Consider the following 17386-nt stretch of genomic DNA (forward strand, 5'->3'; position numbering starts at 1 on the left):
TATAAAAACTCCTTATACATCAAGATAGCTTGAGCCAATCCCTAGACACAGTCATTTGAAGCAAAAAATTAAAAAAATCTCAGCACGTTTCTCGCTATATCTCAGTAACTAAGCAGAATGTCAAAATTCTGAAAACGCCACTTTGTAGAGTTTTTTTAGACAAGTAATGTGGAATATCTAACTCAGTTTACCCCAAAATGGTGTTTGTCATAAAATAGCACAACAACGACGATATGGCGATCCGACCTCGTATAGTATGTTTGCTGGATACACTCGGAAATCATCCTTAACAGGCTGACGAAATGCACGGAGAGTGAGGGTGAACAGTTCACCCTCACTCTACGTGCATTTCGTCAAGCTGTAGTTCCCAACTAACATTTCTAGTTTTATAGTACAAGTGCATCCTAAGTTTTAAGAAGGGCTTCAAGAGTACTAATTGTTACTAGGGTTTGGAATCCGCCAAGGAGCATTGACAGTGAAGGGGATTCGGACAGTGTTTTAGAGTGCTGAGAAGGAATCTAAACAGAGGCGAAAAGGAGATCAATACTGCGATGTAGTCACGATGTGAAGAAAGCATTTAACAGCGCCAGCTGGGAAGACGTCACGCAAAGAGAAGAGCTACTTACAGAGCAGAGTGCTGCTATACCATACGAACGAAGGCCAACAGTAAATGCGAATCATAGCGGGCGTTCCTTATGGCTCCATCCTCTGTTCAACAACAGAACGGGATGCACGATGGGGACTTGACACTGTGGCTGCCCAGGAAAGTGAAAATCGTAGGTTTCACGGACGACGTGTCACTAACGGTTAACGGTTAACGTTCAATATTTTTAAAAGTTTTCCAGAGATATACAGTATATTCAACAGAAAAATGAAGTCGAACGTTCAGTAGGTTGTTTTTCTATCGAGTTACGTGTTGGTTGATTGAAATATCACAAGAAAATTGTGATTTTGCGTAGAGATTTATCGTCACAACTTTGCCATTGAAATATGTGAAGCAAGTCGCCAAAAAATACGCCCGTTCATTCCGCTTAGCGCCTACAGCGCCATCCGGGTCTGAGTAGCTGATGCTACAACATCACGGATGGAGGAGAATTCTTCACAGAAATCTCATGAATTTATCATGACTTTATCATTTTTCAATGCTTGTATGCTTTCCCAAATATTTTCCTTTTTGTAAATACGTGCCAGAATCACAAAAAAAAACAATTTTTAATATGCTATATTTCACCCCAAGGACAAAATTTGGGTAAACACAAAAATTTCTCACAGGGACGAAAAATTTTGGTAAAACCAGTCTTTGCACTTGAAGGGCACAAATCCTTACTTTTTACATGGGTGCGTTTCGACTTCGTCTCATCAGAAACCGACACTAACTTTTTGTCGGAATAGATTAGCGCTGGCTTGACGCAAATCCCTAAAATAGAAACTTCTGCGCGGACGGGACATCACGTTTGACCAGTCGTTCGATTTTAGGGATTTGCGTCAAGCCGGCGCTAATCTATTCCGACGACAAGATAGTGTCGGTTTCTGATGAGACATGAGACGAAACGCACCCATGTAAAAAATAAAAAATCATTTTTCATTCTGGAAGTGCACATATCCAATTGATACGTGGATGTATTCGCACGGGGCTTATTGTATATGAACGCGGCCTCAGAAAGTACGTGTAGGAACAGGCATTCTTGAAATGGGTCGTTGGATGTACAGTAGAGCTATCGCCTTTCGTTTTCAGAGCTAAACATGTGTAGTACGCAGCAACCCACAGAGTTCGACAAAGTTAAAATCAGCATCTCGGTATAGTTGACAAATCTATAGAGGTAAGCTTAAATAATTTATCTGCACACAACTCTGACGTCGTAATTAAAGCATTCACATGAAGATACCGAGAATGGTATTCGTCTGATTAAAATGCGACCTACCGAACCAATACCTTAATACGTCATAATTTTATATGGATCATCCGAAAAGGAAAAATTTAATCAGATAGATACCACAGATTCCCACACGCAAATGCTGCAATGTGAAAGTGTTTACACCGCGGGAAACCTAGCCTTGCTGCAATGTGAAAGTGTTTATACCATGGAAAGTCCACGTACTAAATAGACAAGATCGTGGACAGCAAGAAAGCAAGTACCGATGACGAATTAGTTGTCGGCAATAATGCGAGAGAAGCCAAACCAGAGGAGTACGGTGAACAACGCATCTTCACCGATAAGAAAACAGATGTCAACACACAGTAACAAACTATGCCAATGACGGTGGTGATATATTTTGTTCATATATATATATATATATATATATATATATATATATATATATATATATATATATATATATATATATATATATATATATATATATATATATATATATATATATATATATATATATATATATATATATATATATATATATATATATATATATTATATATATATATATATATATATATATATATATATATATATATATATATATATATATATATATATATATATATATATATATATATATATATATATATATATATATATATATATATATATATATATATATATATATATATATATATATATATATATATATATATATATATATATATATATATATATATATATATATATATATATATATATATATATATATTTGCACATATAACATCCACTGCTCAGTTATTCTAACGCGTTGAGCCGTGTCGAATAAAATCTAGTGATAAATAATTGTTTACCTGTGTCCAATTGCAAGCTAACAATAACGACACTACTGACTTTGAAATTTGTAGATCAGGTGGTCTGGTTCTGGCAAACGTTGGGAAATGCTTTTTGTTGGAAGTCTCATTGTGCGTGCAAAACTATAAGAAATAGAAAATAGAAATAGAAACTTTTCTGTATTGCATTATTGGTTTCAAGAGATTCTATCATACCATTTTGTTAGCCAGGAGTAGTAGAAAAATTAACAGACATCTTATCATACTTACTTACATAAGAAATCATTGGTAAATTGAAAGCCGCTGCCATCCTGCCCTCGTGAACACAGGTTTCCTGTGGCCCTATGTAGCCTATCACATCGTTCGTCCAGAGATCTGCGGTTTTCCTAATACTAGAAACTTCCTCACCATACGTTTCCGCTACTTCGAACTGCAGCTTATGTCCGTGTCGTTTAAAGAATAGCTCGTTCACCTCCTCCGTAGCCAGTGTGATTGCGCCAGAAATCTGCAGCCCTGTCAATGTTCCAGCAAAGGCCAATAGAAAAAGAGAAAAAGGTTATCAACAGCAAATCAGTGAAAAACGATTGGCAGTGAGAAGTTGAGAACATGGTAGCATGAAGAATCAACATATACCAATTCGTTTGTGAAGTATCTTGTGACCTTTACGTTTTATACTTTGGTTCTAGAATGATTTGACATACAAAATACAGATTTAAGAAAGCTCTTTCATTTACTATCAGGAATTCTTAAACTGCTATAAGATAACACATGAGTGACAAAACAGTACGGAACATCCTCATTCATAATATGAATTAGAACGACCACCTTTAAATAGTACATAGGAAGCAGCAGGAAACTGAAATAAATAGAAGCTTTAATGATTCGATTCGATGAGGTGGATACTATGATGATAGGAAGCAATTAAAAAGATGCGCTTGTAAATTGAATTTATTAAGTCAATGTACATAATCTAGTCGTATTAGCCCTTGACCAACAAAAGTATTCTTTCTATTTAACAATAAAAAACCAACTTAATCCACCTAGCATTAAGATGAAAGTTTTCTTACACAGATCCCTTCATCCCACAGTCATTAATTTGCAGAACTCATAAGTAGTAGACACTGAATAAAATCAATAAAACAAATGAAATCAATAACTTAATGAAGCAAAAAAGTTATCAAATTCATGAAATAAGTAGAATGATTAATGCAAATCAAATTAATAAAATTTGACAATATTAAAAATGAAAAATATAAGGGCAATCGAAAAAATTAAATTGTTTCAAGCTTTGTTAGCTGGATGGATGAAATGAATAAAAGAAATGATGGGACAGAATTAAGAAGTTTAATAAAATAAAGACACCGAATGAAATTTATGAAATCAATAATTTTTAGGCGAATAAAATAAAAAAAAATTAATCCAGTTAATAATCTAGTGATGCAACAGTGCCTTTCTCATTACTCCAAACTATTATTTCATAGCTAGCTATGTTCAACATAAGTGTGGAAATTACATTCTTAGACCACCTTGCACCTATATACGAAGGCACGCCATGCACGAATTTGATGAGCTACGTGTCGACGCTGAAACACTTGAAATAAAAAAAAATATACGTAACGAGCTTCATTAGCATTAGTTCAATGGTGTCTTCTTGGTAACTTATTTTGGCATGCGATGATGGGTATGCGAGGGGAATGAAAATCCCACAAACCACAGCCACAATCACCCAGTTTATTTTGCCTGGCGGGTGAAGGGAATGACAGAGTTGTTGGTTTGTAGGAGGTGATGGAGAGGAATCCTAGGAGGGTTTGATGGGAGGGGGATGCGGTGATGGTAGTGCGATCTGTGGGAGGAGTAACACCCCGCCGCACACCCCTGTTAAAATATGGAATACCTGGTCTGGATTAGGTTGACGATTTTCAGAATGATGGCATAACCTTTCTATACGAAAGGGCCAAAACAATAGTCCAAAAAAGTCAATTTTCGTTAAAAAAATATTTCGGTGTTGCATGAAATCTCCGCTTTTCATGCATTTAAGCACATTTGGCATCAAAATTTCAAATTCGACTTTTTTTCCTTTTAAAGCTCCTGTTTATATGGATTCAAGATATATATATATATATATATATATATATATATATATATATATATATATATATATATATATATATATATATATATATATATATATATATATATATATATATATATATATATATATATATATATATATATATATATATATATATATATATATATATATATATATATATATATATATATATATATATATATATATATATATATATATTGGCAAACATTTCGAATGTGATTGCATGATGGAGAAATTATCGGTAAAGAATTTTTCTAACAATAACATTATACATGTTTTAAATGTGATACTAATTGACATGCAAAACTGTTATTTTATTACAGAATATAATTCTAAGTATCATTCTAAATCAAAATGCATATGACACATTCCGCGGGCTTGTACACCAGAAGGTCGTTTTTGTTTTGTCTTATTTTGGTATAACAATTTTTTTTTTCGATTCGGTAGTGCTTAAACCATTGAAAAGTTATGTAATCCAACTATTAGCATTTCGACAAATAGTTGAAAAATATATAGAGAATGAAGTTGAATTTCACGGAAAATGGTTGCTGAATTATTGACTTCTAAGAAAAGCTCTATTTAATGAAACTATTATTGAAATTTTTATCTGTTTAAAGAAATTTGTTCATTATTGAGTGTAGAACAATAAAACTAGAAAGATTTTTTCCTTGATTTGACCACTAATACTTTTTGAACTAGTAGAAGTTTTGATTGTTTCTGCGTTGTAACGTCACGAAAAATGCCTATGCTTTAATTTTATAAAAAAACTAAAATTTTGTTCAAATTTATATTCCGGATTCTCTTTGTATTCAAAAATACTTTTCTAAAAAGCCTACAATTTCTTTTATTGGATGGGCGGAACTAAAGTTACAACAGAATACACTTTGCGTTGTAACGTCACGTAATTTAACTTTTATCAGCCGCTTGAATGATTTATCAGATATAGTGTCAAATTCAGTGGCGTAGCCAAGGGGGGGTTTTGGGGGTTAAAACCCCCTCCAAACCAAAATATTTGAATTGAAGAAAAAAAGTTTGATGCTGACTAGTTTATTTAAATATTCAAATAAAATTTTTGGAATTTTCTTATTTGTTCATTACATTGAGAACCTAATGTTTTAAACGTTATGGGGACTTCTTGTAAATTGTGAGAATGGGATCTTGTAACTAACATTTTAGTGAGGATCCTATAGTTGATAAATCATGTAAATATCAAGCAAAATAGCTCAATGAAAACGCCTACATAGAAACTGATGAAAAATGGCGTTTTACGCTTGTCTCTAGCAGGTCAGAATCGGTTTTGATGCGCAGTTGTTTTTTTTTTTGGGTTATCACTTATATAAAGTGCCACTAGCTAAGATTGGTAATTAAAACATTGAAAATATGTTACGTTTTTCGCTATTTATGATGTACATTTGGGTATCGAATTAAATGGCGCCAAGATTCCGTAATTTAGAAACCATCAGCTTTTGCAGTTATAGTATTTAGAAGCATAATTTTGTTGATTAATTTTTCCAGTTGGATGCATTATCAATTTCAATCAAATTTAGTTCGAGATTTAGTGTCTTCAGCAAAGTTTTCAAGAATGTTATTGCAAGTAGCTTTGTTGAAGATATGAATGCAACCCGTATTTGTGCAATATAGGCCATATTGAACTACGAATTCCGGCATCAAAGAATTTGGGAGAGAGAGAGAGAGAGAGAGAACACCTTGTAGATGACGTTTACTATCCTAGTATGAAAAAGTGACTTCAACACCACTTTGGTCAAATTTAACTTTTTCGTATTTTTAAGTTCACTACGAAAATTCGCATCTTTCAGTGCAAACGACTTCAAATAAAAATAAAAAATAACCTGTTGAAATACGAAAAACAAAGTGGCGAAAGCATGCTTTTACCCGCACCATGCAAGATTTGAAAATTGATTTCCTGAAAAATATACTCGAAGGCCTTTACGTCACCTTTGTCTACACTGGCAGCTCAGAAATGTGATTAATCGGTAATTAGTTGCAAAAATCCCGCTTAACACAATTTTTATAGTTGGGACATACTACTCTTACATCCTATACTTCGGTAAAATCTCCTTCCAGATCTTCAAAAGCACCCAGTGGAGTGCTCTAGCCAATTCCTCTACTCTGTGTTTGAGTAGCTCATATGACAGTTGATCATTGGCAGTGGTTCAACCGTCTTATTTTTTCATGAATCTTAGGTCTCCAAGCTGATTCTTACAATACTCTTGTCGTCTACTACACTACACACATCCTTTCGCTGATCGCCTGCCACTTGATCACGCGTTGACGCATTTTTTCCCAGCTCTTGTGCCGTTGCTCGATCCCCGCATTTCCACAACTTCTGACCCGTCTAGCAAAGCTCCTCCAATGCTACGGTTTGGAAGTTGCGAGTTTTCAGCTCATCCTTTTCTCCTTGATTGTTAGTAAAGTGGTGTTTTTGGGCCACTCGTTGAACTTGACCTAACCTGTCTCGTAGTCCGCCACCCAACATAATTGACACCTGCGACAGGTATTTAGTTCTGTCTACGGTAGGTTTATAGCACCCATGCCCGCTCACACCATCCAATTGCGCTATTACCGCAGAACATGGTAGTACCCAGTCGATCGCGGCCTACAGATTAAATGTCATCAATATACCCGCCAACATTTTTGAAAAATCTATGATTTTCGTCAAAACCTCCTCCAAACCAAATTTCTGGCTACGCCACTGGTCAAATTTTACTTCGTATGGTTTATTGAAACGCTTTCAAGTTGTTTCGTAAACAGGAAATTATACTAGCGGGATATAACTTCAGAATGTATAACCTTAAGTGCCTAAGGGGTTATACACCATGGAAACATTCTTTCTTGACGTTACAACGATTTGACCAACCTTCATTCTATAAATCTCTTATAACTTTTTCAAATGAACTCCTTCGTCAAACCTAATTATAGATTCAGAAAATAAACGAAATTTTGTGTAAGATTTGATCTACAACACTCGAATGCACTAGAGAAGGTATTTTTAAGAAACGGTTGAGCAACGTCACATTATATTTCATTTAAAAGTCCACCTACGCTGTACTCTCCTCGGCGCCGCGGTCATATGGCACGTTCTGATGCAATTACGCTGGACATGCGATGGAATTTTTGGACTTTGTTCTCGAGTTAGTAGGGTGTTGAGCCCATTTTCGTCATGTTTCTATTAGCACCCTACCCATTTGAAGCCGTTGGTTAGAGCAGTGTCTGCCATCTTTGTTCAACGCATTTAGTCAAATGGTAGCGCAACAATAGGGGCACTCGATTCGAGTTTTCGTTGCGCTCAAACACGAGAATTTCACTGTTTTCAGCGCATTTGTGTTATTATATTGGTTCTTAACAACGAAGCAAAGCTGTTGATGTCAATTTTTTCGCATTCCATTGATTGTAGGCCGAGAAATTAATGAATTGGTGAGGCACCCTGCTTAGTATGGTGAAAATAGGCACTTTACCCTATTTAGCCATGAACAATAATGCGTTCCCTGAATATATCTTTCCTAACAGTAATCAACCATTCCACACTTCGCCATCATCGAGGAGACGCCCGTTATCAGGTTGTCCGCAACCTCTGTTGTAGACGCACGTGCCGTCAGTTGGTAACTAACCAATTCTTCCGTTACAAGCCGAAATACATCATCGAAGCAGCTACATAATCGAAATGCCTGACATATTAAATCCAATATAGACGGGTATCTATCCGAATTTACGGGAGGTTGCAAAAACATAATTGGGTCTACAGAGACCTGTCTGGGTGACCGCACGTAATCGTCTCAATTGCTTAGAGTCGGATAAAAAGGCTTTGGCACATCTCAAATGAGCTCAAGAAAGACAGATGAGAGAGTGTTTATTGGTGTTTGCAGACATTTAAGATTCCGTCGAATTGACGATTGGATGTAACACATTCTTTAGTAACATCACGGCGATGTGACGTGTTCTTTTTCTCTGAATCTTTGTAACTATAATATATAAAATATTTCAAAATACTTAGCATTGTCGATTGTCTGGTGCTTAAATTGTGCTCGCTTTGTTATTTAAATCCACTTGCTTAAGCCCAACAATACAAATGTCATGCTATAAACTCGGATCAGGAACCTGAATCCTTACCAAATTAAAGAAAGCAGTACGCCAATTTATTTTTGTTTGTGAAATATGTGATAAAAGCTGCTATTATGGCTCCGTTAAACTACCATGTTGAGCCGTGTCAAATAAATAAATGTATCAAATGTCTCAAATCTATCCACAACAAGATATGTAATAAAATTTTTCTTGGTTTGATCAATTATTTCTGCTACAATCAAAAAATAAACTGTATCGTGATTTTTCAACAACCCCATATTGTTATTCGAGTTAATTATCATTAAATCATGGCTAAATGTGATAAATATTTAAAATTTTATTCAAAACAATAGCACTAGCGTAACCTACAGAGTTGAAGATTTTCGTGACGTTACAACGCAATGAGATATCGTTTTTCTGAGAAAGGAGCGTTGTAACGTCACGAAAGTTAAAAGATGCTTTATAAGAAACAAAACATTAAAAAATATATTTAATGACACCTTGTTATTCGTATGCTATTTAGAAATACATCATAGATCATGTTCTTGATAAAAAATCTTATAGAGCAGATATTTTGACTTTTTGCCTTTCTCATATAAAGAAAGGCTATGCAATCACTGTAAAAATCGACTTTTTAACCGAGGCCCGGAGGGCCGAGTATCATACACCATTCGATTCAGTTCGTCGAGATCGGCAAATGTCTGTGTGTGTATGTATGTGTGTGTATGTGTGTGTGTGTATGTGCGTGTGTCATTTAAACTCACACAATTTTCTCAGAGATGGCTGAACCGATTTTCGCAAACTTAGTTTCATCTGAAAGGTATAACGCTCCCATAAGCTGCTATTGAATTTTTAGTTGATCCGACTTCCGGTTCCGGAGTTACGGTTTGAAGAGTGCGGTCACACAGCAAATTCCCATATAAACTGGTACCACCATAATGTTCAAATGATGTAAAACATATTAAAATTGATGTAACATTACTCTAGTTTGCGGGTCTGGATCACTAATGATCAATCAAAGCAGCTTTGACCACATTGGCCACCTATGACGGTTCATGACGCCCTCGGGGAACCCGCCAAGTTCCTAAGCTAATATCACACCCATTCCACAACGAATTCTCTACCGATTTTTACGAACTTAATTTCAAATGAAAGATACAGTAATGCCATTGACTGCTGCTGAATTTCATTCGGTTCTGACTCTTGCTTCCGGAGTTACTGGGGTGTTAGTAAGGATACACTGGAATTTCCCATATAAATCGGTACAATGGTAATACCTTAGAGGCTAAAAACTATTGAAATGGTCACCAAATTACTTCTAATCGTAGATCTAGATCACTGATTGCCAATCAAACATTCTTTGAACATATTGTCCACTATCGACGATTCCGGAAGTCCGGAATTCCGGGCATATTCCACAATTAAAGTCACATCGGTTCATCGGTGATGACTGAACCGATTTTCTCAAACCAAGTCTCAAATGGAAGGCAAAATATGCAGTTGAGTATTGCGTAGCCACCCCTTCACCCCCCCCCCCCCTCCCCACCTTGCCCTTACACCTCCCTCCTTCATCACTCCCCTCTTCTTGGATCACCCTCACGCCCAGATTTCCTTCATCCACCCCGTATACCGAAATAAGATGAAGGATTTCTGACGCATCCTCCACACCCACTCTACTAAACCCCCATTCCCTACACGTTCAAACGCATTCCACCAACCTTTGCAAATTATAATCACATGAAGATAACATTGAACTCATGCTTATTAAGCTAATTAAATATTATTCTTTTGCCTTTCTTATATAGAAAGGTTATGCAATTGCTCCAAAAACCGACTTTCTAACCGAGGCCCGGAGGGCCGAGTCTCATATAACATTCGACTCAGTTCGCCGAGATCGCAAAATATCTGTGTGTATGTATGTATGTGTATGTGTGTATGTGTATGTGTGTATGTATGTGTGTGTATGTGCGGATTTGTTAACAAAATGTCCACATCGGTTACTCGGAGATGGCTGAACCGATTTTTACAAACTAAGATTCAAATGAAAGGTATAATATTCCCATAGGTTGCTATTGAATTTCATTTTCAACCGACATCTTGTTCCGAATTACGAGTTGAAGAGTATGGTTACAAAACAAAATTTGTTGATTTTTCCAAATCGGTTTCTCGGAATTTTCTGAACCGATTTTGACAAACTTAATTTTAAATGAAAGGTCCATCAGCTGCTGTTGAATTTTGTGTGGATCCGAGTTCTGGTTCCTGAATTACAGGGTGATACGTACGATCACGCTGCAAATCCCGATTCTAACGAATTCTGCGATGAATGTAAAAAGGTGATTTTTTTTCCAAAATGTAAACACAACTGTTGAATTTGTAGATCTAGGTCCCCAACAGTCATTCAAAGTCTCTTTGGCCACACTGGCCACCATCGACGGATCCGGAAGCATCCAAAGTCAGAATAACGGTTATATTGGTTTCTCGAAAATGGCTAGATTTGCTCAACTTAGTCTCAAATGAAAGGTGTTGCGTCCCCAGAAACTGATATTAAATTCCATCTCCATCCGACTTCCAGCACCGGAGTTACGGGTTGTGGAGGTCCGATAGAAAACTCCGATTCAAACCGATACCGCGATGAATGCAAAATGTGCTCTTATATATACTTACCAAGTGTAATAAGAATGAAAGACATTTCCATAAAGTTATATTGTACGAACCAGCTATTAAATCATAGTTTGGAGAAATGAGAAAGGCACAATTGCACCTCTAGGTGGATTAAAACAGGTTTTTTATTACTTACATCGATAAAGCTGATTTTCGTGATTGCAACAATATTTTTTTCCAACTCAGGAAACGTGAAAATAATATTAAAATTTAAAATAAAGAAATATGTTGACAGTCTGGATTTGACACTATAGGAAGGGTTTGACATATCGAATTTCACGACAAATGATGCCCTGTCAGAAAAAATAAGGCATGTTTTCTCGGTTTTTCCACAGGGTTATTTTTATTTGACATAAACACCATACATTGCATATAGTTTTTTTTTCATTTTGGGTGTTGTCCTGATAGGCCAGATGTAAACAACCGCTGTTTTCCTATGTATGGTTGCCAAGTTTACATTAGATTTATTTTAAAAAACAAAAAAATCGTTTTTACGTATTACAACGAAATTTTTTTTGAAATCATGTTATATTATGTATATTGGACCTAAAATTTATCGAATGGAACGGAAAACTATATATAGCTTAATGACCCAATTGCTCCAAAAACCGACTTTCTAACCGAGGCCCGGAGGGCCGAGTCGCATATGACATTCGACTCAGTTCGCCGAGATCGCAAAATATCTGTGTGTATGCATGTGTGTATGTATGTATGTATGTATGTATGTATGTGTGTATGTATGTATGTATGTATGTATGTATGTAAGTGTGTATGTGCGGATTTGTTAACAAAATTTCCACATCGGTTTCTCGGAGATGGTTGAACCGATTTTTACAAATTAAGATTCAAATGAAAGGCAACCTATGGGAGGTTGCTATTGAATTTCATTTTCAACCGATATCTTGTTTCGGATTACGAGTTGAAGAGTATGGTTACAAAACAAATTTTTTTGATTTGTCCACATCGGTTTCTCGGAATTTTCTGAACCGATTTTGACATACTTGATTTTAAATGAAAGGTTCATCAGCAGCTGTTAAATTTCGTGTGGATCCGAGTTCTGGTTCCTGAATTACAGGATGATACGTACGATCACGCAGCAAATCCCGATTCTAACGAATTCTGCGATGAATGTAAAAAGGTAAATTTTTTTCCAAAATGTGAACGCAACTGTTAATTTGCAGATCTAGGTCCCCAACAGTAATTCAAAGTCTCTTTGGCTACACTGGCCACCATCGACGGATCCGGAAGCATCCAAATTCAGAATAACGGTTATATTGGTTTCTCGAAAATGTCTAGACCGATTTGATCAACTTAGTCTCAAATGAAAGGTGTTGCGTCCCCGGAAACTGATATTAAATTCCATCTCCATCCGACCTCCAGCTCCAGAGTTACGGGTTGTGGAGTGCGATCACATAGAAAACTCCGATTCAAACCGATACCGCGGTGAATGCAAAAAGGTGCTCTTATGAATGAAAGACATTTCCATAATGTTATATTGTACGAATCAGCTATTAAATCATAGTTTGGAGAAATGAGAAAGGCACAATTACACCTCTAGGTGGATTAAAACAGGTTTTTATAAATACGTTGAAAGTTCTAATTTGTGACGCGTTGTAACGTCACGTTACATTATCGATCATAAAACAATCGTCTTCCAGTATATTCAGTTTATGTTTATTAAATCTTTAGTGAAATTTTGTCTGCTTTCCGAATCTGTAATAAGTTATGATGTAGGCGTTCATTGGAGAAAGTTATAACATATGAATGAAGAATCGTCAAATCGTTATCACGTCACGAAAGAATGTGTCATATAACAAATATCTTCCAAAATGCGATAGTTTCGAGATATTTGGAATTTTGCTCCATCAAAACCAATTAATTCGTGTAATTAGGCTCTTTTTAAAAGTTATTCGCGTTACCCCATCATAAAATGTCAACAATCTAATGTTTATCGTTTTAAAGACGTAAAAGAAACTTTCTCAGTGTATTTGGATTATGGAGAAGCTTCAATAAAAAGTTTTCCTGGCAACAACTTTTGACATAATTTTATAATTCATACAATTTGCAGTCAAAAATACAATTTTATTTTTGAATATGATTCTAAACGCCATTTTAAATCGAAAGTTTAATAACAAAAATTTTCTGAAATGTAGTAGTTCTCGAGATATTTTATATTTTGTTTCAACAACACAATTATTTTGTTTAATTATGACCTTTACATAAGTTATTCGCGTTTCTCCATCAACAACAATAGGTTTTTAAAAGGCCCATAACATTTGCTTTAACTTTTCCATTGACACCAAATCGATACTGTAAACAATTTGAAAGCTATACAAAAACAATCAAAATATTATTTAACCATAGGGTCCGATGATTAAGGGGGCCGTTTGGGGTCGACTTCTTTTTTATTCGCTTAATTTTTAGCATTGAACCTTTGGAATGGTCTCCTGCAATCTACGTGGCCATGCTGAACTTTTTTTTTGTTTTAAACAGCCATGCATTCCTCGCGCGTATTTGCTGTAACACACGTAGATTTCAATCTATCGGCAACTTTAATTGCGTTTTTCTCTAAACGGCGGTTTTCAAATTGGCGAACACGATAACTCAAAAACTAATCAACGAATTGGCTTGATTTTCTTATGTGAATACACAATATATGTAGCCAGTCGATGAACTGCAGAAAACCGAATAAAAAAATTATCACCAGTATTTTGAAGAAAAGTGAGCGAATTTACAGTAAAAAATGAGATTTTTCGATTTTAATGAAGCCATTTTCCGAAACACGAACTTTTTTCTGTTTTGTTGGTTCATCGAGTGACTACAAGTCTAAGTTTTACAAATCTTATTGAATTTCCTGTGTCCGACAATTTTATCAAGAGTTATCGTATTTGCCGCGGCGCTTCTCGACGTGGAAATGGGTGAATGTCTAATCATGGAACACTCGTATGTGTGACTCTGCGTGACTGAAAATATTTTTTTTCGTGCACAATGAAAGTTACAGGGAATGTTTTGGACCTTTTCGATGGAGAAATGAGAATAACGTATGAAAAGGTCGTAATAATACAAAAGAATTCTGCTGTTAAAACAAAATTTAAAACATCTCAAGAACTATTACATTTCAGAAAATTTTTGCTATGACCATTTTGATTTAAAATGGCGTTTAAAATCATATTCAAAAATAAAACTGTATTTTGGACTACAAATAGTATGAATTATAAAAATATGCCAAAAGTTGTTGTTAGAAAAACTTTTTTATCGAAAGTTTCTCCATAATCAAAAGTTTCTCTTCCGTCTTTGAAACGATAAACATTAGATTGTTGACATTTCATGATTTGGTAACGCAAATAACTTTTAAAAAAGGGCATAATTACACAAATTGATTGTTTTTGATGGAGAAAAATTCCAAATATCTTGAAAATTATCGCATTTTGGATGATAAAGCGCATTTTGATTTAGAATGATACATAGAATTATATACTGTAATAAAATTATAGTTTTGCATGTCAATAAGTATCACATTTAAAAATAGGTAAAGAATTAGTGTTTGAAAAACTTTTTTACCGATACCGATAAACTGAAATAAAATGTTGTGTCGTTTTTCACAAAAATAAAATTATGTTAAAAATTTAAAAAACCCATTTTCTTATTTTTTTATATTTTGTCAACAATAACCTAAAAAGAAAAGAAATATTTTGAATGTGATAGCATGATGGCTCTCCAACATTTTTTTCAGTGCATATTTTTATCATGAAGAAGTATCCATTCCCTGTAACTCCAAAACGATGACCTATCGATTTCTATACATTGGTTTAATGCAACGAACGCAAACTACAAATTATGGAAAAATACAATCATAAATTCAATATTCAAACATGGTATTTGCAGATTCAGATCAATTTATGTTATAGTACGGTTTTTGTTGGAAATTTTGTACATTCGTGATTCGCTGGTTGGGTTAACAGATGTCAAAAACTGGTCAAAAGGGATGTTATCAATACAAATGCATCTGTTCACGTCACTAACTATTGTCAGTTTTATTGTCTAAATGAATTTAACAAAAGAATTTGACATTCAGATGCATTTTCGTTCGAGAATGGACCAACTAGCGAAGGTCCAACTAAAAAGCGGCCCCTGTTAAAAATTGTCCAACCAGCGAATCACGACTGTGTTAGTTTCAACATTTCATATATCCACAATTTATAGTATTCAGCAATTGCAGTCAATTAGTGAATAAAAATGGACGGGCTGTTATTTTTAACACAAAAGTATTTACTATATAATGATAATACATATAGTTCAGATCAATTATATTGTCTATTATTTGAGGTAGACAACTCTATTTTATTCTGAAAGAAAATTGTTGATAAAACGTCTACCAGTTAAGTAATGAAAACATTTAGAGTCAGTAAACAAACTCCTGAGATATGGCCTTTTTAAGTAAACATTCCAACATTTATTCAATTTTTTGACGTAGGACTACGTCTTTGTTTTCGATATAGGGGTGCACGTTGCAAATTCTACAAAAATGGTATGTAACGAAAAGTGGTCCAATTTTAAACTTAGACCGGCGATGATTGGTTGCTATCAGCCTTCTGCCAATTGTAGCAGAATGAGATGGTGCGAACAAATCTAGTCGAGAAAACATTACCGTAAAAATGAATAGTTGATCGGAAATCAGTCCCAATGAGACTTTAATCTGACTAGTATCGATGATCACGGGTACGAAAGATTCGCCGCGTGTTTTTGTGAATCTAATTTCAAGTTTCAAGTTACTGCTAACAAGCCCGTGCATCAGGTCCACAATCCTTTATATTTCCCTTCAATGTTCGTTATTTTCACTTGTATACGTGTATTTCACGAACAATCCGATTTGGAAAATAGGAAATACTTTTCTTGATTTATAACAATTCGCGCTATCATAACTCGTTGCCTGTATAATGTGTTATCACTCGGTAATTTTCAAACCAATAAATACATAGTAGAGAAGAAGTAGCGAAATCAGTCTAAATACCGTTGCAGTAAATAGTGATCCGGCCCATTACGCAGATAAGATTTGTTTTCCTAGGCAACGGTCGGCTGTGTGGAGTTCAAATTGCTTCTGTTTAGGGAACATAGGTTACTCTCGGTATCCGGCTGCCTAGAGTTTAAAAAGAACAAAACACTAAACAAGATCTTTTCTTTTTCGACAGATTTGTGTACCTAGCGTGCTACACTTGTATGAATGACGTCATCATCGACTATTTAAACAGACGGATTTCGCCGAACACGCTCAGTTGCTAGTTTTCATAGCCAGTGTAGCTGAGTTAGAAGTCCGTTGCACTGCTTGTGGAGGTACGCTCACCGACGAACCGACATGACAGAGGCATTCGAAAAGTGTCCCTTACAAAATAACGATTGTTTTGAAATGAAGCGATCACTACTGTCAAACTACTACAGATCGCTCCGCCATGTTTGAATCTGGGCAGGCTTCTCGATGAGTATATTGATATTACAGAAGGTGTGCAATTTCCTCAGCTGCGTATGTGTGCATCAAAACAGTACTCAGAAATCATTGAAAAAGTATGTATTCTGTTACTTTTTTGCTTGTAACGGACAGTTTTGTTAAAAAGTGCATACATAGGATAGTAAAAAGCTGGAAAAACGATCTTCAACATGCTAAAAGAAAGTTTGTTTGTTTTAGCATACCTTGTACAACGTCGATACATCTTGGTTTTTGCGTACTGTTTTGTTATCGACGAAGACCATTATACAGACGCCGCTAGTGTAACAACGTATTTTAATTTAAACAATTAGGACAACATTTGACACATTTTTTGTTTCAT

At 35.2% G+C, this 17386-nt stretch overlaps 1 protein-coding gene across 9 annotated transcripts in view; it reads right to left on the reverse strand.

The window, feature by feature from the left end:
• Positions 1–17386, reverse strand: part of LOC131692403 (guanylate cyclase 32E) — a 171322-nt gene that overhangs the window by 40374 nt on the left and 113562 nt on the right. For all 9 annotated transcript variants that reach the window (XM_058979427.1, XM_058979430.1, XM_058979433.1 and 6 more), the window contains exons 4-5: positions 2985–3223; positions 2732–2854 (exon numbers count right to left, since the gene is read on the reverse strand). In XM_058979427.1, the coding sequence (XP_058835410.1) occupies positions 2732–2854; positions 2985–3223 (362 nt within the window). The remainder of the gene's footprint in view (positions 1–2731; positions 2855–2984; positions 3224–17386) is intronic.

The sequence above is a fragment of the Topomyia yanbarensis genome, chromosome 3 (assembly GCF_030247195.1).
Source record: "Topomyia yanbarensis strain Yona2022 chromosome 3, ASM3024719v1, whole genome shotgun sequence".
NCBI lineage: Eukaryota > Metazoa > Arthropoda > Insecta > Diptera > Culicidae > Topomyia > Topomyia yanbarensis.